Source organism: Somniosus microcephalus, chromosome 7 (genome assembly GCF_052327205.1).
Source record: "Somniosus microcephalus isolate GS21.2 chromosome 7, FLI_Smic_1.0, whole genome shotgun sequence".
Lineage (NCBI taxonomy): Eukaryota > Metazoa > Chordata > Chondrichthyes > Squaliformes > Somniosidae > Somniosus > Somniosus microcephalus.
The window spans coordinates 87,022,574-87,050,508 of record NC_140993.1 but is presented as its reverse complement, the minus strand read 5'-3'; the positions used below and the strand labels follow the sequence as shown (position 1 = coordinate 87,050,508).

Below are 27,935 nucleotides of genomic sequence, written 5' to 3'. Positions count from 1 at the left end.
GCACCTTTCACGAGCTCAGGCTATCCCAATGCATCTTGGAGCCAATTAAACACTTTTGAAGTGTAGTCAGTGTTGTATTGTAGGAAGTGTGAAAGCCTAGTAAATGTGTGCAGCATAACACACTAATCTATGGGGAAACTTTGGCTTTAAAATGCATAATCAGAGCAAGATTTCCATCTTGACTATTAACTGGAGATTTAGATCTGAACGATTTAGTCTGGTTACTGGATTATCAGATGCCTAGTTAACATGAATGGCCAAATTAGTTTAATGTTCCATTGGATAATAATTTGTCTCTCCAGAATATTTGTCATTACCTTTGTTTGAAATTCTACAGAAGAGTGGATTTTAAGTTCTTAGTGTAATCTTCCAATTGGAGTTTGTCCATGGCTCCAAAAATGTGTTACATTACATCGGTTACTGTTGGACCTTACATAAAGTACCAAAATTCTGTCTTGGAAGTAACATTTTGTTTCCACAGCTCATATGTTTTAAGGTATGGGTATTCCAGATTATGCTACGGAGGTGCTGGGTATAGGTTCGTACTACCTTCTCCGCGCCCCCACCCCGCACCCCACCCCACCCCACCACCACCTCTTAGTTTCTAATCTCTGTAGTACTATTATGATGAGTGCCCAAGTATATGCTAGATACTTCCTCATAGAGGAAATGCACTTCCACACTCCTCCTTCTCTAGTGCCTCTCCCAGTGGCTGCTTTGAGACAGGCATTGGTTGGAGTGTTGGAGCAGGTTGCACACCAGCTCTCATTGAGAAGTGTAGGGGTGAAAAATACTTCAAAGAGTCTTGTGTACCAGCAAGAGAAAAGGTTGGTGGAGGTGGAATACATTCATCTGTTAGATGGTATTTGAAAACTGGATCCTCCAACTATATGTTTACAACTAATCATGAGACTTCTTATGGCTGGGCTAACTGTTAACAGGCTAGACAACTTCTGCTTTTAACAAACTTTAAAATGTTAAATTCTATAGCGGAGTCATTTGCACAATAATTTACCTTTCCAGATGAGGGCTCTTCTAAAAACAGACTTGTATTTTTCTGATGCAGAAAGATACTTATCCAACAATTCCTTGGTCATTGCGACTTCGCATACTATATGAAATTGCACTCGGAGTGAATTTCCTTCACAACATGAACCCACCATTGCTGCATCATGACCTGAAGGCACAAAATATTCTATTAGATGGTGAATTTCATGTAAAGGTAAGAAATGGTCTGTTAAATTATAATTCAGTATTATGCTATTATAATAGTTAAGAACATAAGAAATAGGAGCAGGAGTAGGCCATTTGGCCCCTCGAGCCTGCTCCGCCATTCAATAAGATCATGGCTGATCTTCTATCTCATCTCCACTTTCCTGCACTATCCCCATATCCCTTGATTCCCTTAATATCCAAAAATCTATCGATCTCTGTCTTGAATATACTCCATGACTGAGCTCTCTGTGGTACAGAATTCCAAGGATTCACCACCCTCTGAGTGAAGAAATTTCTCCTCATCTCAGCCCTAAATGGCCGACCCCTTATTCTGAGACTGTGACCCCTGGTTCTAGACTCCCCAGCCAGGGGAAACATCCTCCCTGCATCTACCCTGTCAAGTCCTGTAAGAATTTTATATGTTTCAATGAGATCACCTCTCATTCTTCTAAACTCTAGAGAATATAGGCGTAGTCTTCACTCTCTTCTCATAGGACAATCCCCCCATCCCAGGAACCAGTTTGGTGAACCTTCGTCGCACTCCCTCTATGGCAAGTATATCCTTCCTTAGGTAAGGAGACCAAAACTGTACACAATACTCCAGGTGTGGTCTCACCAGGGCCCTATATAATTGCAGTAAGATGTCTTTACTCTTATACTCAAATCCTCTTGTAATAAAGGCCAACATATTCTGTGATACCATTTGCTTTCCTAATTGCTTGCTGTACCTGCATGTTAACTTTCAGTGATTCGTGTACAAGGACACCCAGGTCCCCCTGAACACCAACATTTTCCAATCTCCCACCATTTAAAAAATACTCTGCTTTTTCTATTTTTCCTACCAAAGTGGATAACTTCACATTTCTCCACATTATATTCCATTTGCCATGTTCTTGCCCACTCACGTAGCCTGTCTATATCCCCTTGAAGCCTCTTTGCATCCTCCTTACAAAGCTGGGTGGGAATGTAAGTTGTATCATCAACAAACTTGGATATATTACATTTGGTCCCCTCATCCAAATCATTGATATAGATTGTGAATAGCTGAGGCCCAAGCACTGATCCTTGTGGTACCCCACTAGTTACAGCCTGCCAACCCGAAAATGACCCATTTATTCCTACTCTGTTTTCTGTCCATCAGCCAATCCTCAATCCATGCTAGTATATTACCCCAATCCCATGAGCCCTAATTTTGTTTAAGGTGCCACACAAGAGGCTATTATCGAATGCTTTCTGAAAATCCAAATACACCACATCCACTGGTTCCCGCTTATCTATTCTGCTAGTTACAACCTCAAAAAACTCTGCAGATTTGTTAAACACGATTTCCCTTTCATAAATCCATGTTGACTCTGCGCAATCCTATTATTATTTTCTAAGTGCCCTGTTACCACGTCCTTAATAATAGATTCTAGCATTTTCCCTACTACTGATGTCAGGCTAACTGGTCTGTAGTTCCCTGTTTTCTCTCTCCCGCCTTTCTTAAATAGTAGGGTTACATTTGCTACCTTCCAATCCACGGGAACCGTTCTAGAATCTATGGAATTTTGGAAAATGACAACCAATGCATCCACTATCTCTATAACCACCTCTTTCAAAACCCTAGGATGTAGGCCATCAGGTCCAGGGGATTTATCCGCTTACAGTTCCATTAATTTCTCCAGTATTATTTTTTTACTAATACTAATTTGTTTTAGTTCCTCATTCTTGCTAGACCCTTGGTTTGCCACTATTTCCGGGAAGTATTTTGCGTCTTCTTCCATGAAGACAGACACAAAGGGCTGGATTTTGCCAGCCGAGACGAGTTGGGAGCGGGACTGCTGCCTTCCGGGTTCTAGTCCCGCCCCCAGCGATGTCTAATGAATGCACGCTATTTTCCCTTGATTGGACTTGTTAAGCCCGCCCTGCGAGCTTACTGGCCAATTAAGGAAAAGTCTGTTGAAAATCTTTTGACAGATGACTTGTCAGCGTTTGACAACTTTGAGAAGCTGTCAAACACTGACAATCTCTGTTCTAAGGTGATCCCTTGCACATAGGCTTACCAAGACTTCTCTCTTCAGCAGAAAGCAGATGGCTGCAGCATTTAGAATGCAGCAGCCATTCTGTCATCTCTGCCGTTGAGATGAGGCACCTCTGGATCCTCAACGGTTGAAGGCTGCAGGAAGAAACAAAGGTAAGGAAACTTTTTCTAACACTTTACACTCACCTCTCATATTTAATATCCACACTTACACCCATCACTCACCTCTACATCTTACATTTCAACCCCTTTCACCCCCGCAGACCCACTGCTCACCTCGCTGACCCTGGTGAGGTTCGCAACTGTCAGGAAGCCCGCAGCAGAATGCCCAAAATGGGGAAAAGCCTCAAAACTGCCTGTTAACGGGCAGTTAATTGGCTGTAACCCCTTTCCCGCCTCGAGGAGACTGGTCCCTGCGCGACTCGGGGACCACCTCCCGGGAAGATGGCACGGAGGCGGGTTGGGCGCGGGGTCAGTACCCGTTCCCAGTTTCTGCCATTTTCCCAGCAGTCCCACCTCCAAACCTGCCTCCTCAGGGCTGGGACAATTCCCCCAAAAAATATTTGTTTAATTTCTCTGCCGTTTCCTTATTCCCCATTATAATTTCTCCTGTCTCAGCCTGTAAGGGACCCACATCCATAATACTTCACCTTGATGTACTTGTTAAATAATTTGGGTATTTTAATAACCTTTTAAAAGTTAGAATATCTGACACAGTTTTCAACAGTTCATTGTTGCCAATACTGGGAGCAATTTACCCTCCCCTGTGTAGCTGTTCTGGACTATTTGTTTATTTCTGGATGCCAACATTACCCAGCTGGTTTAATGTCACTAAATTGATTTAACATTTTGCTACTGGCTAGTCAAGATGGATAGAAAGAGAGTTTGATCACCTCAGTTAGTGTATTCAAGCTTCCTCTACTGTAATAGAGCTAGTGATCAAGTGGAGAACCATGATCTTATTCTTTGACTTCAGAACAAAAATGCTATGGTGATTCTTGCTGATGTATGGCTCCCTGAACATCAGCTGATCTCCAAGTGGCCATGCTGTAATGTGTGACCCTAGACAATAAGTGACAACAGACATTTGACCATGGGGAGCCCAGAGACGAGGCCAATCCTGTCATTACCCAACATCATGCACTTTCCAATGGGGATTGTTCAATTACGATCAGGACTGAAAATCCTGGCTGATATTTCTTTTTCCTGCAGGACACTCTAAATGTCTATGCTATGCAGCTTAGCGGGAACGTTGCAGGTGGCATCTTCTGGAAAGTTTGCGTGTGTACATCTATATCTACATATCGCGTACTGGATGAGGGCAAGACCAGGGTCAGCTGTAATGTTCCCATCCCCAGTGCTAAAATAGCCTGCTGACTTTTGCTGCCTTGGGATACACATGAAGAGTAGCCATTGGAGAAAGGCACTGAAAGGCTGCCAACATTAGTACTCCAGAACTAGCCGCACCTCTAGCCAAGCTGTTCCAGTACAGCTACAACACTGGCATCCCTGACAAAGTGGAAAATGGCCCAGGGTTGTCCTGCCCACAAAAAGAGGACAAATCCAATCCAGCCAATTACCGCTCCATCAATCTATTCTCAATCATCAGCAAAGTGATGGTAGGTGTCGTCGGCAGTGCTATCAAGCAGCACTTACTTACCAATGACTTGCTCATCGATGCTCAGTTTGGGTTCTGCCAGGACCACTTGGCTCCAGACCTCAATACAGCCTTGGCCCAAACAAGGACCAAAGAGCTGAATTCCAGATGTGAGATGAGAGTGACTGCCCTTGACATCAAGGCAGCACTTGACTAAGTGTGGCACCAAGGAGGCCTAGTAAAATTGAAGTCAATGGGTATCGGGGAAATTATCCCCTTGCTGGTGTCATATCTAGCACAAAGGAAGATGATTGTGGCTGTTGGAGATGAATCATCTCAGCCCCAGAACATTGCTGCAGGAGTTCCTCAGGGCATTGCCCTAAGCCCAACCATCTTCAACTTCATTAATGACCTTCCCTCCAAGAAGTGCAGATATTGTTCAGTGTTCAGTTCCATTCGCAACTCCTTAGATAATGATGCAGTCCGTGCCCACATGCAGCAAGACCTGGACAACATTCAGGCTTCAGCTGATAAGTGGCAGGTAACATTCGCGCCACACAAGTGCCAGGCAATGACCAAGTCCAACAAGAGAGAGTCTAGCCACCTCCCCTTGACATTCAACAGGATTACCATTGCCAAATACCGCACCATCAACATCCTGGGGGCCACCATTGACCAGAAATTTAACTGCACCAGCCACATAACTATTGTGGCTACAAGAGCAGGTCAGAGGCTGGGTATTCTGTGGCGAGTGACTCACCTCCTGACTCCCTAAAGCCTTTCCAACATCTACAAGGCACGAATCTGGAGTGTGATGGAATACTCTCCACTTGCCTGGATGAGTGCAGCTCCACCAACAATCAAGAAGCTCGACACCATCCAGAACAAAGCAGCCCGCTTGATTGGCACCCCATCCACCACCTTAAACATTCACTCCCTCCACCATCGGCGCACCGTGGCTGCAGTGTGTACCATCCACATGATGAACTACTGCAACTCTCCAAAGCTTCTTCAACAGTATCTCCCAAACCCATGACCTCTACCACCACCACCTCGAAGAACAAGGGCAGCAGGCACATGGGAACACCTTCACCTCCAAGTTCCCCACCAAGTCCCAAACCATCCTGACTTGGAAATATATTGCCATTCCTTCATCGTTGGTGGGTCAAAATCCTGGAACTCCCTCCCTAACAGCACTGTGGGAGTACCTTCACCACACAGACTGCAGTGGTTCAAGAAGGCGGCTCACCACCACCTTCTCAAGGGATGAGCAATCCCAGCCTTGCCAGCTACGCCAACATCCCATGAATGAATAAATATATATTTTTTAAATCCAATCAAATAGTTATTTTAAATCCTTCAAATCCCTTTTAGGATATTCAGACATTCTGATGTGCCTGTACACTAAAGTCACAAGGTAACAATGTGATCTCCTACTGTTCAAACAGAAGATTGATTTATTTTGTCATTAAAGTTTTAATATTTGTTTAGCTGAATTCAGTAGTGGATTTTTATTGTTTGTTTAGATTGCAGACTTTGGACTCTCAAAATGGCGCCGCTTGACTATGAGTAAATCTTCAGGCCTTAAATCTCCAACAGCAGGAGGGACAGTTATCTACATGGCTCCAGAGCAGTATGAGCCTAACAAAGCAAAGCGTGCAGATGTAAAACATGACATGTACAGGTAAAATTGGATGGTATCTTTACACTTTACAGAACAAATAAAATCATTGTTTTGAATAGCTTCCCATCATTATCTCTTGCATGAGAGTGCCCGTAATGAAATTTGACACACGACTCCCTTTCTGTCCCCAGATCAGAAAAAAATCTTTTGCCAGACCCACCTAATATTAGCCTAGTTTTGCAATGCAGTGTCTAACTATTGTTTTAATATCCCCGTATTCTATGTTCTGAACCATTTATTTTCTTTTAAAGTATCTGCTGGCACATGGTGTGCCTTTAGAAGACAACTATTATCTGCTATTCTTCTTTCCTTCAGATCTTTATGTTTGTGATGTATGGAATTGTCTGAGAGACAATAGCCTTGATTTTAATTCCCCCCCCCCCCCCCAGCAATGGGCAAGGCAAGATCAGGCGAGGGGTTAAAATCTTGAAAATCGAATCCCGCCTCCAACCTGCTACATTCAGGCCATCGATGAGGCTCCCGTTAAAAGCAGCCGAGGGCGTACTTAAGATGCAAAAGTCGTGACCCATTGACTTCATCGGCGCTGTGACACAATATTAACTTAAGCTAGGTGGAATACTTAACTGTTTACTGCTTGGCAGTGTGGGAACAGGATTCCCACTACTTGGATACCTCGCTATTCTTTCTGTGCAGTCTGTGAGACCAGCACACGATGAGTTAAAAGTTAAAACAGCTTTCTGCTGAGCATGGGTTGTAAATTGGCTAAGAGGATTTTAAAGTAAGGATATCTTCACAGAAAAGAAAATAGTAGAATGTGTACGAGTCATTCAGCTATATCTGAATGTGTCAACTTGATCACTCTGTTTAGGGAATGAAGAGTTTTAGTACAGCAATAGAACAATTAGAAGAGTTGAGCACCTGGTTGTTCAGTTTATGTTGCTATTCTGTTTGCACTTATACATATCTTTGAGAAACCATGATTTTTTTTTTATTCGCTCGTGGGATGTTGGTGTCGCTGGCAAGGCCAGCATTTATTGCCCACCCTAGTTGCCCTTGAGCATCGGTGAGCACCATCGTCCCCATTCTCTCCCCCACTCCCACACAGCCATGCAACCTCCTGGGAAAGGAAAAAGAAAAAGAAAACAGCTGGTGTTTAGATTTGTGAGTCATGTCCGTTCAGTGAGTTCCACAGTATGGTGCAATCTCCCAGTTATGGAAATTCAGTGGAATTACATCATTTTGTGCCATGAGGTCCATGTTTTTAAGCTTTTTGTAAGGGTTCTGTACTGTAGTTTGTTTCCTTTGACAAGCTGAGACATTTGTATCTAAAGGCATATTTTCAAAAATGTAATTTAAATTGTTTCAGAATGAAACTAGTGCTGTGAAAATGTGTACCAGTGAATCTGTAAATTAGAATAATAGCATAATCTTTGAATATATAATCATGTGCTGAGCAAGTGTTGTCAAACCCAGCTGACCCCTTTATATTTTGTACTTAAACATGCCAACTTAGTTTAAAGATAGCGTGGGAGTATCGTGTATGGGAGTATATTCGCAAGCTGATTGACAGGCCGTGATGTGAACGCTCCTGCCATAGTCATAACTATCTTTGTACTAGCTAATAGGGTGGTTAGTCTTTTACAATGGGACAGGTTAATGGGCTCCCATGACTCATATGATGAGAGGAGGCCATCCACACCCACCAGTCGCGAGTATCCCACTGGATGTCAACCCAAAATTCAGAGTCAGAGCTCGGGTCTCCATTGTCTGGAACGGGGTTCAGGCTATGTACCTTCGGGCTCAGAGATGGGCATGCTACCACTAAGCCAAAGGCTCACTCCATGGGAGTATAGTGATGTCTTCTAACAACTTTTGGAATAATCCAGCCATCTTGGGGTCAGGGATTTTAATTCCCTAAGACAGGCGAGGAAGTGCCGAGGGGGTTAAATCGGTAAATATATGAAACCTGGCCCCCAACTTGCCACAAACACGCCTACATCCGTTTAACCATGGTGGGTTTGGGGGCATCTGAGTAACCCATTCTGGAGAGGTGAGTCTGTAATTATAATATGCTAATAAGGCTCCATTCTTCAGATTTTGGGAGCCATTTAAATTTAATGGCTGCAGGCCGGGTTTCCCAGGGCTCAGGAAACCCGGCAGCTAAAAGGAGGCATGAGTTGACGGATCCAGCAGGTAAGTGCTTTTCCAGCACTGCTTGTGGGCCAGGAGGAGCAGGCATGCTTCCCCCCAGCCCCTCGAGCAAATCTTTTCCTGCAATCTCTCCCTCCCTGTGATCAACTGGCAATCCCTCCTCATCTCTCCCTCCTTGTGATTGGCCAACCACCCCCCCCCCCCCCAAACACACACCTGCCCCATCTCTCCCTTCCTGCGATCTCTCCCTCCCTTCTCGTTGCTGCGCTCTAAGCCCCCCCTGCCCTCCCACCATGTTTCCTGGTTGCCAGGGACCACCCCAACGGTCTCAGGCTGTGGCCTTGTACAGGTCTCTTTACCGCCCAGCAGCTGGCCAGCCTTTCAATCTAGCCGGCTGCCGGATGGGAAACGGAGTAAGAAAATGCTAATGAGGTCCTGCCGTTAAATTCAGCAGGACCTCCACGTTTCTGGGTTTTCCGGCTGCAAACACACACCGCAGCCTCCCCATAAATATCGGGGTCCCTTGTGTCTTCTATTGTTAGTGGGAACTGCACTGGCAGAAGTAAATGTTATTGAACCAAGTGCAGTTAAGGTCATGCATCATATTAGAAGGAGGAAGAGAAAAGTCCTATTGAGCCCATCCCATCCAGATATGATGCAACCACATTCACCATCTGCACAACCTCTTTATAGAGAGGCAAAAAAATCAAATGAGAAAAAAAATCTACAGGAGAAATCTAGGGGAAATTCCTATCCAACTCCAAGGGCAATCCGCAAGTTCCAGTGGATTGCAATAGTCCAATTCTCATCATGTTCCTAGCAAATTTAACACCTTATACCTTTTATAAATGGAAATATCCTTTTCACTCAGAACTTGTGAACTTCCTGTTTAAAGGACTGGAATTTGCTGTGTTCATGTTCTCTGTTTAAATATTTCAAATGTGCTGAATTATTTTAACATTTTCCAAGAATCAGAGCATTTCTGAAGGGATTTATTTGTAGAAATATTCTACTGTAATTGAGTGTTTAAAGTTGCTTCAGGCAGAGCTTGCTACCAAAATGATTAAGTTAAATTGTGGTTGTTAGTTACCAGTTTATAAAATTTGTGCCTAAATTTACTTTGTTCCCTTCATAGCTATGCAATAATAATGTGGGAAGTCCTTTCAAGAAAACAGCCATTTGAAGGTAAGTTCTACTTGGTTTTGATTTCAGATCTTGTGTTGACTTTATGCTGTATAATTGTAATTGATACCTGTTAATGGATAGATTAAAATTTAACGCATTTCATTTTTATCAACATGTTTAATTGTCAGACTTGGATCAGTGGTAGCATTCTTGCCTCTAAGTCAGATGATTGTGAGTTCAGGTCCCACTCCATGAGACTTGAGCGCATAATCTAGGTTGACACTTCAGTGCAGTACTGAGGGAGTGGTTCACTGTTGGAAGTGCCGTCTTTCAGATGAGATGTTAAGCCAAGGCCCGGTCTGTCCCCATAAAAGATCCCATCACACTATTTATTTGAAGATGAGCAGGGGAGTTCTCCTGGTGTTTGGGCCAACATTTATCCCTCAACCGATATTAGCAAAACAGATTATGTGGTCATTTATTTCATTGCTGCTTGTGGGATCTTGCTGTGCACAAATTTGCTACCACAGTTCCCTACATTACAGCGGTGCAACACGTTAAAACAATCTCATTAGCCATGAAGCACTTTGGGACGTCGTGAAAAATGCTATGTAAATGGCAGTTGTTGTTGCGTCTTTTTCTACTTCTAAAAACGTCATTCCCGAGTACAAAGGGCTGTGTTTTGTGGTATGGGGAAAAATTGTAAACCTCGAATTACGTCATGCCCAAATTATTTCCAACAACTTTGATTAGCATTTAATGCTTTGTATTGCTGAATAGTGTATCTTGGTAAAAACAATCTTTTTGGTCACTTAAATGAAATTATTCTTCATTTTAAATGAAAATGCCTGCATGAAATAATTTATTTTGGTCCAGTCAGCACAGCCACAAGAGTGTAGGGCACAGGATAGTTATAAGGAAGTTTTGATTTTGTACCTTTTTTTAAAAATCTGTTGTCTATTTCTTCATTTGTATAACATTTTACATTTTGAATGTAAAAGTTAAAGTTTCTCATCTACAACTCTTTTTTTTTCTCAGATGCTACAAACCCAGTGCAGGTCATGTTTAGTGTACTACAGGGTTCACGACCCGACACCAGTGAGGAGAGTTTATCATTGGACATCCCCAACCGCGAAACACTGCTTGAGCTAATGATTAGTGGCTGGTCTCAAAACCCCAATGAACGGCCTTCCTTTATTAGTAAGTTGTTACAAATGTGCAGTATATGGAATGAAAGGATAACTGTGTTGAATCCGTGACTCTTAAGGTATGGTGTTCTTCAATAAATAGACGGAGACTGCAGATCAACAATCAACAGGTGTTTACTGGATGAGGGTAGTCTAAAAACTAACAGTACAGATGCCTGCTGAAGGCTTATATACAGGTGTGGTCACTGCCGGTACTACAGTATACAGGAGCTGTAAAAGTAGTTCTCTCTTAAAGGTACATACACTACAATTCCTCCCCTTTTAGATTAACAGTACCATAACATTCAAATAACAGTTAACACTTCTAACATGCACATTAACTGAAATAGTCCATTTATAGATTCAGTCTTTGGGGCGGCTTCCTGATCCTTTCTGGATAGCACCTTTCCTGAGTGTCTTGTTCTTGGTGCGGAGGCGATTCTGGCCCCCTGTCGTCAGTTCATCAGTTTCCGCTGCTACTGTTTCTGAGGTAGATGCTACCGGTATGTCGGGTTCATCACCAGGTACGCGAGACATGGGGTTGACTCGTTCCTGTGACGCTAGGATCTGGTCGACATGGCATCTCACAATGTTCTCCCCGACATCCACTGTGTATATTAGTGGCCCCTGCCGTGTGCATATCGTTCCGGGTTGCCATTTTTCTGTTCGGTAGTCGCGGGCCAAGACTGGTTGTCCTACATCGAAGCTCCTTGTCGGCTTCTCATTGATGTGCTGGAATTGCTTATTCTCAACATTTCTTCGCACATTTGGTCTGAGCAAATCCAGACGAGATCTCAACCTTCGGTTAAAGAACATCATGGCCGGGGTCTGGTTGGTAACTGCATGTGTCGCATTTCTGTAGGCTAACAGGAAGTTGTCCACCTTATGCTGTAGTGGAATGTCGTCATCGCACATGGCCCTTACTGCCTTTTTAAAGGTTTGTACGAACCTCTCAGCCAATCCATTTGTGGCTGGATGATACGGGGCGGATGTGTAATGCCTTACCCCATTCCTTCTCATAAATTTCCGAAACTCTTCGGACACAAACCTGTGGTCCGTTATCAGAGCAAATCTGCTCTGGCAAGCCGTTCCTGGCAAATGTGGTCTGTAGGACTGCAATTGTTTTCTCCGTAGTGGTGGAGGACATTTTTATCACCTCAGGCCATTTTGAGTGCGCATCCACTGTTATTAAGAACATTGAGTCCATGAATGGACCAGCAAAATCAATATGCACCCGTTGCCATGGAGAGGAGGGCCACTCCCATGGGTGGAGAGGGGCATGTGGTGGTGCATTTTGGACCTTCTGGCATCCTGAGCAGCTCTTTGTTCGATCCTCGATTTGTTGATCGATCCCCGGCCACCACACATAAGCCCCAGCAAGACTTTTCATTTTCACCCCTCCCAGATGGCCTTCGTGAAGCTCATTGAGCACTCTCTCCCTTAACTTGGGTGGAATTACCACTCGGGGTCCACACATCACTGTCCCCTGGCATACTGACAGCTGTTCTCTTCTGGATGAGAATGCTGGCAACAGTGAGTCGCCATGTGTTGGCCATCCCTTCACCGTCAAATCATATACCCGAGACAGTGTCGGATCATTTCGGGTCTCCTTCTCTATATCCGCGTTAGTTACTGGCAAGCGTTCAATTATCGACGAATAAAATATTTCGACAGGGTCCACTGCCGGTGCTTCCTCCGCAGTAGGCAGTGGCAGGCGTGATAGCCCATCAGCGTTTCCATGCTGTTTCGTGCCCTTATACTCTATTTCATATTGGTTCGCCCCTAGAAAAAGGGACCATCTTTGTAGCCGTTGCGCAGTCATCACCGAACGCCCTTCTTTGGATTAAAGATGGAGACAAGTGGTTGGTGGTCAGTCAGCAAGGTGAACTTCTGCCCGTGCAGATAGTGGTTGAACATTTTTACTCCCCATACTAGGCTGAGGGCCTCCCTGTCAATCTGGGCGTAGTTGCGCTCGGCTGAGGTTAGTGACCGAGATGCAAAGGCTACTGGCCTCTCCAACCCGTCTGGGAATTTGTGCGACAGCACCGCTACAATACCATAGGGTGATGCATCACACGCCAACCGAATTGGTAGTGCTGGGTTGAAATGGGCCAACACCTCTTTTGATGTGATCAATTCTTTGCACTTCTGGAAAGCTCGTTTACATTCGTCATTCCACTTCCATGGTGCCCCCGTTTGCAGTAGGGTGTTCAGTGGGTGTAATACTGTAGACAAATTTGGTAAGAACTTATGGTAGTAGTTCACCAGCCCGAGGAACGACCTCAGTTGTGACACATTTTCCGGTGCTGGAGCCTTGACTACTGCCTCAATCTTTTCAGGGGATTTACGTAACCCCTCTTCATCAATAACGTGGCCACAATACGAGATCTGCTTCTGGAAAAACTCGCACTTGTGGCGATTAGCTCGTAGCCCGTATTCCTTCAATCTAGTGAGCACCTGCTCCAGGTAGGCGAGGTGATCACTGTCATTTTCGCCCATGACCAGGATGTCGTCCAAATAACACTGGGTCCCTGGAATCCCTTGCAGGACTTGATCCATTGCCCTTTGCCAAATAGCCGCTTGTAGTCTCTTCGGTTTATGACTGTTAGGGCTGATCCTGTGTCCAATTCCATTTTCACTTGGACTCCGTCTATCTTGAGCATGACCCAGATAGTCTGGTGATCCTCCATTTTGATTACATTATGTAGTTTCAGACAACCCAGCTCCTTGCTTCCGGAGTCTGTATCACTTTTCTGTTCGTCTGAACTACTCTCCGTCACCTTATGTACCTTTTTGTACTTCTCCTGTGGAGATTTCTTGCTGCTGGTTTTCTTCCCTGACCTGCAGACTCTTGCTATGTGTCCTGCTTTTCCACACTGCCTTCACACTTGGTCCTTGAACCAACAATCCTTCTGGTCGTGTGTTGTTCTGCCGCAGCGATAACACTTCCCTGCTCCATGTGACATTTCATTGGTGCCATATTCTTGTGGTCTCCGTTGTATCTCTGCAGCGCCCCGTGCGGCTGCTTCGTGTGATACTGCCATGCTGAAAGCCTTGTCCAGCATAAGATCCTTTTCTGATAGAAGCCGTTTCTGGGTTCCTTCACTTTGAAGCCCACACACAAACTTGTCCCTTAACGTATCTGCTAGTCCCATTCCAAACTGGCAGTGTTTCGATAGCTTGCGCAGTTCCGTTAAATACTCAGCATTACTTTCGTCTTTATGCTGGTTCCTTTTGTGAAACTTAAATCTTTCTGCTATCAGCAGCGGTGTGGGGTTTAAGTGGTCCTGTAGGATTTCCACTATGCTTTCGAAATCCTTATCCACTGGCTTCTCTGGGGTTATTAGGTTTCGCAGTAAGCCATACGTTTTTGCACCCATGGAATTCAACAAAACCATTGCTTTCCTGGCATCTGGCACTTCATTCGCCTTGCAGTACACCTCAATGCGTTCCACATATGTCGCCCAACCTTCGACTTCATTGTCGAACGCTGTGACACTGCCACTCTTCGGCATCCCTGGGTGTGATTAGACTGGCTAAAATGGTGTCTCCCGCGCTCTCCCTTCTTCTCCGCTGGCTCAAAATGGCGTCTCCCGCGCTTCCCTTTCATCCCGCGCGGCCGCTGCTCAGCCCTTGAGACCTGGCTGCGCTCTGCGCGTTCTCCTGTGCGCCTCTCTCGTTGCCGCCGCTCGGTCCTGAACCCCGGCTGTGCTTTACCCTCTCTCTCTTTTTGTTTTCCATCGACGCCGCTCGGTCTTCAACCCCCGGCTGCGCCCTGTGCGCTTTACCCTCTCTCTTACCCCGTCGACGCTGCTCGGCCTTTTCTGTGCCGTCGGTCGGCTCCAGCCACCGCTGTCCGGGAAGGGCCTGTGCTGTACCTGTTGCCAGCCTGTTGCTGGATCGTCGTGGCTGGAGAACCAAGCCCAGCTCTCAACAGCCTTCCCTACGATGTTCACTCTCTGCCGGATGACTGGGCGGTTGCTCGTGGTCGACGCCCGTGCTTCTGGCCTCGACTTTCTTCCACTGTCCTCCCGGAGCGAATCCTTGGGAGGAAATGCAGAGTTGCAGGTAGGTTCGAATCGACCTCGTCGCCACTGTTGAATCCGTGAATCTTAAGGTATGGTGTTCTTCAATAAATAGACGGAGACTGCAGATCAACAATCAACAGGTGTTTACTGAATGAGGGTAGTCTAAAAACTAACAGTACAGATGCCTGCTCAAGGCTTATATACAGGTGTGGCCACTGCCGGTACTACAGTATACAGGAGCTGTAAAAGTAGTTCTCTCTTAAAGGTACATACACTACAAACTGCACAATGGGTGATTGTAGTAAAATGGCACCAACATAGGATGTGTGAAGCTCCTGCAGTGGATCCTCAATCCACTGCCAGCCGATATTCTTCATCACTTACAGTAATTATTCCCTGATTCAATCATTGCACGTTCCTCAGTGGGATTGGTACTGTATTGGTTTTAAACCGCCTTCCTCTTCTCATTTTCCTACTGAAGTTGGAACACTGGTCACTTGTTTGGAGCCTGGAACTACTTCCTGGCAGGAATTGGAAACAAACGCTTCAACAAAACCAACTTCCATAGCACAGCAGCACAATCCCAGCATGCTCCTATTGCCACACCGGTGGCCAGTTCTCCCAGATCAGAACACCAACTGCCTCATCTCCTTTCAGTGAATATCTTACTTATTTTATTAATCTTTTCAACCTCCTCATTCCTGTTCCCTGTCCACTGTCCGCATGGCCAATCTTCAACCACTGGCCCATCTTATCATTCTCCAGAGTGTTGGTAGCCTTGCAAGGAAGGCCCTTCCCATCCATGACCTCATCTTATATGACTCTGTTAACATCCTGAGTCTGACATAAACCTGGGTCACGTGCAGTAACTCTTTCCCACACATCAAAGCTACGACACCCAGCTATATAATTCCACAACATATCCCACCTAAGGAGCCAACATAATGGCATAGCTCCATCACCAGATCATTTCTCAGCCTCTTCCTTGATCCTTTTGATATCATTCCTCTTCCACCCTTTCTGCCTCTCCTATAAAGTCTTCATTGTGCACCAACCTCCAAAGCCCCACTGTGTTCTCCCTAATCCTTTGCACCAAGCAATGATTCATCCTCAGTATTTCAACTTTCAGCTAAATTCCCTTCAGCTCCTCTCCTCTGTGACATGTCTGCTGGCCTGTCCTCACTCAACCTCGCCCTGCATATTAATTCCCCAGCCATGGTCACTCTCTCCAATCTTGCCATCATGTGAAGCCTTAACACCTGCAAAGTAATTGTTGATATCTTCCTCATCTCTCTCGCTATCTAAATCTCCTTGCCCACCACCAGTCCCATTGCTCTCACTTCTGGGAGGGAAAAGTGACTTCCTCCTATAGTTAATGTCTCTCTTGAATACAATCACATATACATATTATTAACCTTGCCTTGTCAGACCAGTTTGATGTCTACAAATCCCTCTAAACTAATATCATCAAAATATGATTTTAAAATGCAATAATTTAAGGCGGTGTTATGTTTGAATGTTTCTTGCGCAATGAGTATGAACTACATTTGAATCAGTTGAAGACTTGACATTCTAACCATGCTTTTTGCCACTTTTTGTAGATAATTCAGTCAGGTAAAGAAATTCCCAAGCACTCTGTCACTACGGTCGGTTCTGGAAATTGATCATTTGTGCACTAGCACTGAAACAAATTCTGTGACAAAAGTTATTTTGTATGGATTGCCATTCTCTATTTGCATTGTGGGTTAAATGGTTAACAAAGGTTTTTATATGAAAAATGCAGTCTCTATATTTTTTAAAAACTATTAGACCACAGATTTTACAGAACTTGTGGTTATCTGGTCAGTCTGTCATGCACTTTTGAATGAAAAATGGTATTGTAAGAAGAAGTACTTTCAAACTTTCCTCCTTCTGTAGTATTTAAAAGTTCTTTTACATGTTAAAAGAAATGCAGGTTTGCAGCCCTGTGATGCGCCAAAGCCTTGGGAAACCTGACGTGTTTTGGCAGAGGTAAATTTCCATTCAGCTGCTGTCAGCAATGGGTTGAGTCAGTCCATAGTTTTACTACAAAAATGACCAGCAGTGACCCTTTCAATGACAATTGAGCAGCCATGATGGGCTGGGCAGATTTTGTATCCACTCACCTCCCAAAACGTTCCATTTTGTGGATCTTCTGATGTCAGCTTCATTTGCCTAATTGCAGCAGGCCTACAAGTGGAGCTGCTTGCCTTTGACTGGAAGGGGCTGGAAAAGAGGAAATGTCCACAGCTGACATTTGGTGCCTGCCGCAGTATAGCATGGCCTGCAGCCTCCGAAATATGAAGGAAGCAGGGAGGAATTGGCCAAGTTGGAATTTCATGGGGCCAGGGAGTCCAATCAGTCACCCCGTGATTGAATTAAATTAAACTTTCATAACGATATTGAAAATTTAAATGGATACGTTGAAAAAAACACCGCAACCTAGCGGAAAATCCAGCCCTATGTTCTACAATAATGTACAGTAAGGAGAACATGGATTAATTATAGGGTTTCAAAATTTCAAGACAAAATGAATAACTGCTAATCTAAAACTTGTTTGTTTACAAAGAATGCCTCATGGAATTGGAACCAGTGGTTCGAGCATTTAATGAACTGAATCTACTTGAAGATATTTTGTATCTTAAAAGAACAAAAGTAAGTGTATTTGAATTTGTTTCCTTTGGCTAAAAAAAAAGTGGTTTGGACTTTTACCCTAATTGCCAGGATTAGTAAATACAAATTAGTTTTTACATTGACCATTATATCCAACGTGTAATTATTACTATAATCACATGGTCAGCGGCTTGTTTTGTTTGGGTCAATGCATTGCACTACCACAGCAAGTGATGCACATGCAACCTCCTGGGTGGTGGAGAGGTGGCAAATTCAGGTTTATTGTGAGATATGGGGAAGAAGACAGAATTGGAAGGACAGTTATCTCTTTTGTACCTCTAAGCAACCAACTCAAACCAGCATTGGAAGCAACTTGCTTGCCTGTGGAGCTTGGGAAACAAAGAAAACAGAGGGATTTGAACAAAGCCAATAGAATGTTGAACTATATCGCCAAAACAGCAGTGTACCATTCAGATGAAGTTATATTCAAACAGTATAGTGCTCTAATCAGACCACACTTTGACTAGTGTATTTAGTTCACATCACCTGAGATGCATGTACTGGAAGTGGTGCAGAGAATAGCCACAAGGTTGACACCAACTGTTCGAGGTCTGAGTTATGAGGAAAGACTAGAAAAGTTTGAGCTTTTCACCCTTGATGGGAGGTGCCTGATTTTGTAGAGGAGTATAAGATAGTAAATGGTGCAGCAAAGGTAAATCTGGAAAATCACTTTAAACTAAATTTTAAGAATAGAACTAGAGGATACAGATTTAAAATGATAAAAGCTAAATTTAGGACTGATATCGGGAAGTTCTCCTTCATGCGAAGATTGATCGATACTGGAATAGACTTCCAGATAGAAAAGTGGAGGCAAATACCCTGGAATCATTTAAGAAACAATTAATTGCAGCAGCTGGAAACCTTTGGGTATTTCTGGATGGATGAAGTAAATGGGCAGAACTGCTTTCCTCCTCTGTAATTACCTTGTGACCTGGTGTAATATTGTGAACTTCTCACCAAAAACCGTTGTATTTTCTGATGCATCTTGCAGTAAAGTAGGTTAAAGCTAGCAGCGGGGTGCATGCCTGTTACCTTGAATGAAAAATGGTCACAGCATGGATGGAAGAATATAATGCAATCCAAATACAAACAAAAATATATGACTTTACCGCCATATGGGTAGGGGGAGCAGAACTCCCACGTTGATGCCAGCCTGAATCACTGACCTACTATCAGTATGGTCAAACTGCTTGTTTAGTAACCTGGCAAAATCTATACGATCTTTCATTGTTATTGAGCCTATATTTAGTTGTTTTCAAATCATAATTTTTATTATTATTGTTATAGGGAAATTGTGACTCGGGCCTTTTCTCATCATATGAAAAACTCAATGGAGACTTAAAGTCACTTAATACACCAGTACAGGTAACAAATATATGCTTCACCCCAAGTGTTCCAGTTTAAAAAGATACAGTAACCTGAAGACTTTTTTTTAAAAGCACTTACCAACTTGCACATTAAAACCTTGTCAAGAATAGATCCGATAATGGCCTTGGCTTCAACTACTTACTCCCCAAAAAAATCCTCCTTGTTTAATTTATCCTTGACATCAAATTCAAGGTTAAGGTCACCTGTAAAGTTTTGTGCTAGGGTATTTATTAAGGCAGTTCCATTCCTTGATTATGTTCCAGGATGTCTGCGGTGAAGACAGCATTATGCTTAATGGCCATTCATACCTTCCCACAAATAGATTAGAAATCTGCCAACGCTCAGTACAGAGTCATGTGAAAATAATAGCTGAAAATCCACCCAAATTCCGAATATGTGCTCCTGACATGAAAAGCACTGCATTGGGATCGCAAATTTGCAACATTTACTCTAATATCTGCAGATGATGGATTAAGAAATCAGACTGGAATGTTGGAACAAGGTGAAAATGTGTTGATTTGAGACAGTCTGTAAAAATACATTAGAATGACAAAAGTTCAAAAGGGAGTGGAGTGGAGTGGAATGTGAATGGGAGAAACTGGCAGGACAATGAAGGAGACAGCGGGGGTCATTTTCAACTCTGCTGCTTGGGCAGAGCGGAGTTGGGATAAATGGTTCGTTCTCAGATTGGCAACCAGTAACTAGTGGTGTTCCGCAGGGGTCAGTGCTGGGTCCCGCTTGGCGGAGCGGGTCGCCGCCCTTTATGGAACCCAATTGCAATGAAAAGAAAATCAGGTGGGTTATGTAATGGCGATGAAGTTGAAAATTACTTTGGCCAATGTGATGTCACTAAAGCCATTGCTCAGACCAGAGGGGCGTAAAAGAAAAGACAGCCATCCGTGGCTAAGTAAAGTAATAAAGGATAGTATCCGACTGAAAACAAGGGCATATAAAGTAGCCAAATCTAGTGGGAGGATAGAAGATTGGGAAGCATTTAAAAGCCAGCAAAGAATAACTAAAAGATTAATTAAGAAAGGGAAGATAGATTATGAAAGTAAACCAGCAAAAAATATAAAAACAGATAGCAAGAGTTTCTACAGTTATATAAAAAGAAAAAGGATGGCTAAAGGTCCCTTAGAGGACGAGACCGGGAAATTAGTAGTGGGGAACATGGAGATGGCAAATACGCTGAACAAATATTTTGTATCAGTCTTTACAGTAGAGGACACAAAAAATATCCCAACACTGGACAAACAGGGGGCTATAGGGGGGGAGGAACTAAACATGATTAAAATCACTAAGGAGATGGTACTCGGTAAGATAATGGGACTTAAGGCGGATAAATCCCCTGGACCTGATGGCTTACATCCTAGGGTCTTGAGAGAAGTAGCGGTAGGGATTGCGGATGCATTGGTGGTAATTTCCCAAAACTCCCTGGATTCAGGAAAGGTCCCAGCAGATTGGAAAACTGCTAATGTAACGCCCTTATTTAAAAAGGGAGGTAGACAAAAGGCTGGAAACTATAGACCAGTTAGCCTAACATCTGTGGTTGGTAAAATGTTGGAGTCCATTATTAAGGAAGCAGTAACAGGACATTTGGATAAGCATAATTTAATCGGACAGAGTCAGCATGGTTTTATGAAGGGGAAATCATGCTTGACAAATTTGCTCGAATTCTTTGAGGACGTAACAAACAGGGTGGATAAAGGGGAACCAGTGGATGTAGTGTATTTCGACTTCCAAAAGGCATTTGACAAGGCGCCACACAAAAGATTACTGCACAAGATAAAAAATCACGGGATTGGGGGTAATATACTGGCATGGGTGGAAGATTGGCTATCTAACAGAAAACAGAGAGTTGGGATAAATGGTTCATTCTCGGGTTGGCAATCAGTAACTAGTGGTGTTCCGCAGGGGTCAGTGCTGGGACCCCAACTCTTTACAATCTATATTAACGATTTGGAGGAGGGGACCAAGTGCAACGTATCCAAGTTTGCCGACGATACAAAGATGGGAGGGAAAGCAGTGAGTGAGGAGGACATAAAAAACCTGCAAAAGGACATAGACAGGCTAAGTGAGTGGGCAGAAATTTGGCAGATGGAATATAATGTTGGAATGTGTGAGGTTATGCACTTTGGCAGAAAAAGTCAAAGAGCAAGTTATTATCTAAATGGAAAGAAACTGCAAAGTGCGACAGTACAAAGGGATCTGGGGGTCCTGGTGCATGAAACACAGAAGGTTAGTATGCAGGTACAGCAGGTGATCAGGAAGGCCAATGGAATCTTGGCTTTTATTGCAAGGAGGATGGAGTATAAAAGCAGGGAAGTCTTGCTTCAGTTATACAGGGTACTGGTGAGGCCACACCTGGAATACTGCGTACAGTTTTGGTTTCCATATTTAAGAAAAGATATACTTGCTCTCAAGGCAGTTCAGAGAAGGTTCACTCGGTTGATTCCGGAGATGAGGGGGTTGACTTATGAGGAAAGGTTGAGTAGGTTGGGAATAACAACAGAAATTGCTGGAAAAACTCAGCAGGTCAGGCAACATCCGTGGAGAGAAATTTGAGTTGACGTTTCGGGTCGAAACCCTTCTTCAAAACTGGAAAGAAAAGAAAATAGATCGAAGGCAGGGCTGCGATCGAACAAAAGAAGTAAAAGAGACAATAAAAGGTATTCGAAACCAGACGAGATGGTAATAGGCCAGAGGAGACAAAAGACAGCTGAGATTAGGTGTGAAGTGTACTGGCAGGTTAGGAGACAGCTGCCAGTTGGGAGAGAGAATCAAAAGGAAAGTGGGGGGGGGGGGCGGGAAAGGAAGACCCAAAACAAAGGGGTGGAAAAAATTATAAGTAAAAAAGTAATAGGGGCCGAGGTTATGATCTGAAATTGTTGAACTCGATATTGAGTCCGGAAGGCTGCAAAGTGCCTAATCAGAAGATGAGGTGCTGTTCCTCGAGTTTACGTTGAGCTTCCGTGGAACAATACAAGAAGCCAAGGACCACCACCCTCCTCTGCCTGGCTGAACTTGTTCTCACATTGAACAACATCTCCTTTAGCTCCACTCATTTCCTCCAAATGAAAGGTCATCGTTGAGTAGGTTGGGCCTCTACTCATTGGAATTCAGAAGAATGAGAGGCGATCTTATCAAAACATATAAGATTGTGAGGGGGCTTGATCGGGTGGATGCGGGGAGGATGTTTCCACTGATGGGTGAGACTAGAACTAGGGGGCATAATCTTTGAATAAGGGGCTGCTGTTTCAAAACTGAGATGAGGAGAAACTTCTTCACTCAGAGGGTAGTAAATCTATGGAATTTGCTACCTCAGAGAGCTGTGGAAGCTGCGACATTAAATAAATTTAAAACGGAGATAGACAGTCCTAGCTGATAAGGGAATTAAGGGTTATGGGGAGCGGGCAGGGAAGTGGACGTGAGTCTAGGTTTGGATCAGCCATGATCCTATTGAATGGCGGAGCAGGCCCGAGGGGCCGTATGGCCTACTCCTGCTCCTACTTCTTACGTTCTTATGTTCTTATGGTTGCAAGGTGCCCAGAGGAAGATAAGGTACTATTCTTGGTTTACATTCAGGACAGAAAAATCAGATAACAGTGAAAGGGAGAATTGAAGTGCTGAGCCACATGGAGGCCAGGATCATGTCTACAGACATAATAGAGATGTTAAGCAAAGCGGTTCCCCAATTTAGAGGAGGCCACACCACAAGCAGCAAATACAGTATGCTGAATTAGAGGAAGTACATTTAAATTGCTGTCTCACGGGGAAGGGTGTGACAGTAGTGTGGGGAGAAACAGTGGGTACGTGGAAAAATGTCAGGGTGGACCAGGTAACGAGGGAAAATGAGGGAATTGCAGAGAAACAGTCCCTCTGTAAAGTTGAAGAGGGAATGGAGGGAAAGATGTCGTTTGTAGTGAAATTATGTTGGAGATAAGTATAAATGATCAAGGCTAGTGTAATGGAAGGTGAGGACAAGAGGGGCCATGTTATCATCAAAAAACAGAGAAGAGAGACAAGAGAAGAGGCAAGGGAAATGGACAGGTGCTGCCGTGGGCCTTGTCTCTCACAGATGAGAGAAAACCTTAATATAGAGGAAGCAGTTAGTCCAGTTGCAATGTTTTTGTTTATTATATAAGCTGCAATAGTAGGAATAGAAGGCTAATGGAAAAAAGGATTGTAGACAACTGGAAGTAATGGGAAAAGCTTTTTCAGTTATGTGAAGAGTCAGAGAACTGACAAAGACTATCGGGCCATTGAAGGATGTTCAAAGACAGGTTACAAAGGACTCATTGGGTATGCCGGAAATATTAAATGAGTACTTTGCATCGGTCTTCTCCCTTGAAGATGATGCTCAACTGCGGGAATTTAATAATGTTATTAACAAAATTAGTAATATAGATGAACATATTGTTTTAGAAAGAATTAAGAACTTGAAAATAGATAGAGCAGCCCGGCTGGATGATATCCACCCGATGGTCCTCAGGGAGATGGGGCATGAGCTGTGCGAGCTCCTAGTCTATATTTTTAATAGCTCACTGCACTCTGGAATGGTTACTGTAGACTGGAAGGAGGCTAATGTAGTCCCCATCTTTAAAAAAGCTAACAAGACGGATCCAGATAACTATAGGCCCATTAGTTTAACATCAGTAATAAGTAAGATGCTTGAAGGATGCAATATATTAATGCTTGGACAAGGAGGGGAATATTAGGGACACCCAACATGGAAAGGAGGTTATGTCTTACAAATCTACTTGTATTTTCTGAAGCAGTTACAAGGTTGGTAGATGAGGGAAGTCCAGTAGAAATTGTCTACTTAGATTTCCAAAAAGCTTTTGATAAGGTATCGCACAAGAGGCTTCTCTAAGATTGAAGCCTTTGGTATTAGTGGTCATATATTGAGCTGAATTGGCTGGCAGGCTGGCAGGAGGTAGGCAAAAAATAGTTATAGATGGAGTTGGATTTGTTTGGAGACTGGTCACCAGTGGTGTCCCACAGGGATCGGTGTTGGGACTGTTGCTCCTTACTATTTTTATTAATGATCTGGATGTAGGTGTTGGGGACACGACCTGAAAATTTGCAGATGATACTAAGATCTGTGCGATGCTAGTCTGCTTCAGACGGATCTTAATGTGTTGGGAGATTGGGCTCATGATTGACAAATGATGTATAACTTTGATAAGTGCAGTGTTATGGATGTGGGCAGGGAAAATGCTCAACATTCATACACCCTTCAGGGAAAAGCATTAAAGAAGGTGGCGATAGAAAGAGATTTAGGCATTCTAGTGCATACATATTTAAAGGTACATAAGCAATGCCATGAAGCGATAACTAGAGCAAATAGGGTATTGGAGTGTATCCAGGACAATTGAGTACAAGCTGAGGCATACTATTTTTTCCTTGTACAAGACCTTGGTCAGGCCGCACTTGGAATACTGTGTCTAGTTTTGGTCTCCTCACATGGTGGGTGATATTGAGGCTTTGGAAAGTGTACAGAGGAGAGCCACTAGACTAATTCCCAGTTTAAAGCATCCTAATTATCAAGATAGGCTAAAAGAGTTAGGACTCTACACTTTAGAGAAGCGTAGACTTAGAGGTGATCTGATTGAGGTTTATAAGATAATGAAGGGAATAGATTGTGTTCCAGCTGACAGTTTGTTCCAATTAAATAGGTTAGGGAGGACCAGGGGTCACAAATTTAAGTTGTGTAAGGCCAGATCTAGGTTAGATGTCAGGAGGTGGTTCTTTTCCCAGAGAATAGTGGGCCTCTGGAACAGGCTGCCGTCTCATGCGGTGGACGTGGACTCGCTGAATTCCTTCAAGTGAGAGCTGGACCTGTTTCTGGCTGGGGCGGAGATCACCTCTTACAGAAGGTTCGTACTGCAGGGAATTCAGGGCCAGAGTGATCTCCTGGACTAGTTTATGATCGCCTAGATGGGTCGGAGAGGAATTTCCCAGATTTCTTTCCCCAAATTAGCCTGGATTTTTCAAATCTGTTTTTTTGCCTCTCCCAGGAGATCAGATGGTTTTGGGTGGGGTGGAGAGTATATATTGTGATATACACAAGGTATCACAATTGTGTGGGACAGACTCAATAGACCATTGTTCTGTTTATCTGTCATTGTTCGTATGTTCATATGTCGTCCTCGGTTCTGAGGGACTGCCTAAGAAGAAGGAGATATGTTCATAGGTCATGAAAAGCTGTTTGGAAATGTGATGTACACTAGATAAATGAAATATTGAAAGTGCAATAGCTTATGACATTGGACTATTAATGAATAATGCCTTTGTGTGGTAAAATACAGATTTGATTTTCCCGTGTTTGGCCCTCAATCTCATCTGTGCAGCTGTAGTGAGTTTCTGAGTGAAGACGTTATGCTTATTTCAGGAGTGAGGGAAAACTGGATGTAGAATTATCCCTAGGTTGCTGTTCATCCTAGCTAGTTAAGAGTGCCATTGATACAGACCAGAATTAAGTCGTTGCTGGCTCTCAAGTGCAGCTGGTGCACAACCAGGGAAGCAAACTAGTATTTGCCCAAAAGGGTGCAATATCCACAGTAATTTCATTGAAAGGGAAGCAGTTTTTTTATTGTAGTGCCGAGTATTATGTTCTGTCCAAGCAGTAGTGCATTTCAAATGGATTTATTGACCTTCAACATTTTGTGTTCACTGCACTTCTCTTTTGTTTTGTGACAAACCTTTTGGAACATTATGACTTCTTTAAATTTCAGAGCTGCTTCAAAAAGAAGCATTTCTATAGTCTCTTTGTCTCCCGTGCTGTGGCATGCCCCCTGTGTATGATATGGGGTGGATTCTACAGCACTGAACAACAGAGAAATGGCCACAAATGCGTATATCTGGCTTGGCCTGCCCATGGTCAGATAAAAAAGGTAGCAGTTGCTACCAGAGACATTAGCACTGTCATGTAAAATTACCGTAATTGGTAGATATTGTTTGTAAACTTCAAACATTTCAATCTCCTAATTTAAAATAATTTGATATCTGTATAAATTGCTGTATTTTTCTCCTTCGTTTCCTGCTTAATTTGATTCTGTTGTGCTACAGACAATGAATCTAGGTCCACGTACCTTATCCACACATCAGGAAGATGTCCCCTTTCGGCAGTCAACAGTAGTGCTCCATCAGCTGTCGCCAACAGCTCCCTCGATATCTCCATACAACATTTTGCCCACAGTATCGGAAAGCAGCATTGATGTGTGCAAGAATATCAGTAAGTGAGAGCAATTTATTGCTGTTGTGTGGCTGATATTAAACTCGGTAAGTGAAACAGATACAGAGGTGGGACAGCATGAGGTGCCTGTTAGAGAAATTATAAACAAGGAAGAGGCCGTATGTGGATTACATTAAGAAGTGGTAAGAGAGGTGGGTAGATCAGTAAAGTGATGCAGGCAACAGAGAACAGGTTCCACGTACTAAATGAAGTTGATGGTGGTGGTGAAGGGGGTGAAGTTAATGAGGAGATGGTGAAGCTTGAGGGAAAAATGGAGAAAGAAGGAGAACAAGGGGAGAGGGATCTAAAGTTTTTTTATTTCATCAGTCTCTAGTAAAAATCATGGCCTAAAAACTGGGTGGCTTATCGCCGCCCTTAATGCCATCATCTGGCGAAAAAATGGCGGCTGCCGCCGCTCTTCCACCAACTGATTGCAGGTCCCGCAGTGGCTGGCAGTGCTGCCGATAGAAGCGAGCGCGGAAATCATTGAAATGAAGCAGATCGTGACGTCAGTGAGTGTGCAATGCTCAACTGACGCTCGATCTGTGATTTTGGACTTCGTTGCTCCACTTACTTACGACGAGCTGAGCAAGCATTGACAAGCAGGAAGGAGGCTCCAGCAGCGGTATTTAAAGGGATCATCAGCAACAACTTCCACCTGACATGTTTCCACAGTTTGACTGACTCTGTGCAACTTTCTGCAACTCCAGCAGCTTTATTAACTTCTTTCAAGTTCCTAAGGTGACAGGGAGTGTTGTTACAAGTGGAGAATGACTTCTTTATTATTTCAAGGCTTCTGCTCACAACACTTGCTCACAATCATGGGGGCTGTACTAGCAGTTCACCTCGCGCTCCAGGATCTTTGGGAGAAGAAGCGGAGGCAGCACAGAAGACGAGAAGATGCGTGCAAAGGGAGGAGGTGGAAGGCCAAACGGGCTCTCAAGAGTAGGCCTTACCCACCTAGGGTCTTCAGAGAGCACTTCTCTTATATCCATTTAAGCGAGGAGCAGTGTATTAGGAGGCTCCACTTCACCAAGGAGGTGGTCACAGAACTCTGCCACCTCCTGCAACCAGACCTGCAGCCTAAGAGCAGGTTGTCCACAGCTCTCCCAATGGCAGTCAAGGTCACCGTGGCCCTCAATTTCTTCGCCAGCGGATTCTTCCAGCCTGCAGCAGGAGACGTAGCTAACATCTCCCAGTTCACCATCCATCGCTGCATCCGGGAGGTCACTGAGGCTCTCTACACCAGGAGAAGGGACTACGTTGTCTTCTCTCTAAGCAGAGAGAAGCAGGAAGAGCACACATGTGGCTTTGCCAGGATAGCGGGCTTCCTGGTGTAGGGCGCCATCAACTACACACACGTGGCTTTGTGGTCGCCGTATAACAATCCTGAGATCTTCTGTAACCGCAAAGGCTACCCCTCACTTAATTTGCAGTTGGTGTGCGACCATGCCCTGAGATTCCTGATGGCCAATGCTCGCTATCCTGGTAGCAGCCATGATGCCTTCATCCTGCGTCAGTCCACTCTGCCAGCAATCTTCCAGCCATCACAGTAAACTGGAGGGTAGCTGCTTGGAGACAAGGGCTATCCAATCTACACCTGGCTCATGCCTCCCCTCTGCAACCCCACCAATCTGGCCCAGCACTCGTAATAAGCCATGCTCCCACCAG

General features: G+C 44.0%; 1 protein-coding gene across 5 annotated transcripts in view; it reads left to right on the top strand.

Moving 5' to 3' along the window:
• ripk2 (receptor-interacting serine-threonine kinase 2) overlaps nt 1–27,935 on the top strand; it is a 218,176-nt gene that overhangs the window by 27,516 nt on the left and 162,725 nt on the right. For all 5 annotated transcript variants that reach the window (XM_085992711.1, XM_085992712.1, XM_085992710.1 and 2 more), the window contains exons 3-9: nt 1,067–1,222; nt 6,359–6,516; nt 9,764–9,813; nt 10,792–10,953; nt 17,556–17,641; nt 18,947–19,024; nt 26,099–26,264. In XM_085992711.1, coding sequence (XP_085848837.1) covers nt 1,067–1,222; nt 6,359–6,516; nt 9,764–9,813; nt 10,792–10,953; nt 17,556–17,641; nt 18,947–19,024; nt 26,099–26,264 — 856 coding nt within the window. The remainder of the gene's footprint in view (nt 1–1,066; nt 1,223–6,358; nt 6,517–9,763; nt 9,814–10,791; nt 10,954–17,555; nt 17,642–18,946; nt 19,025–26,098; nt 26,265–27,935) is intronic.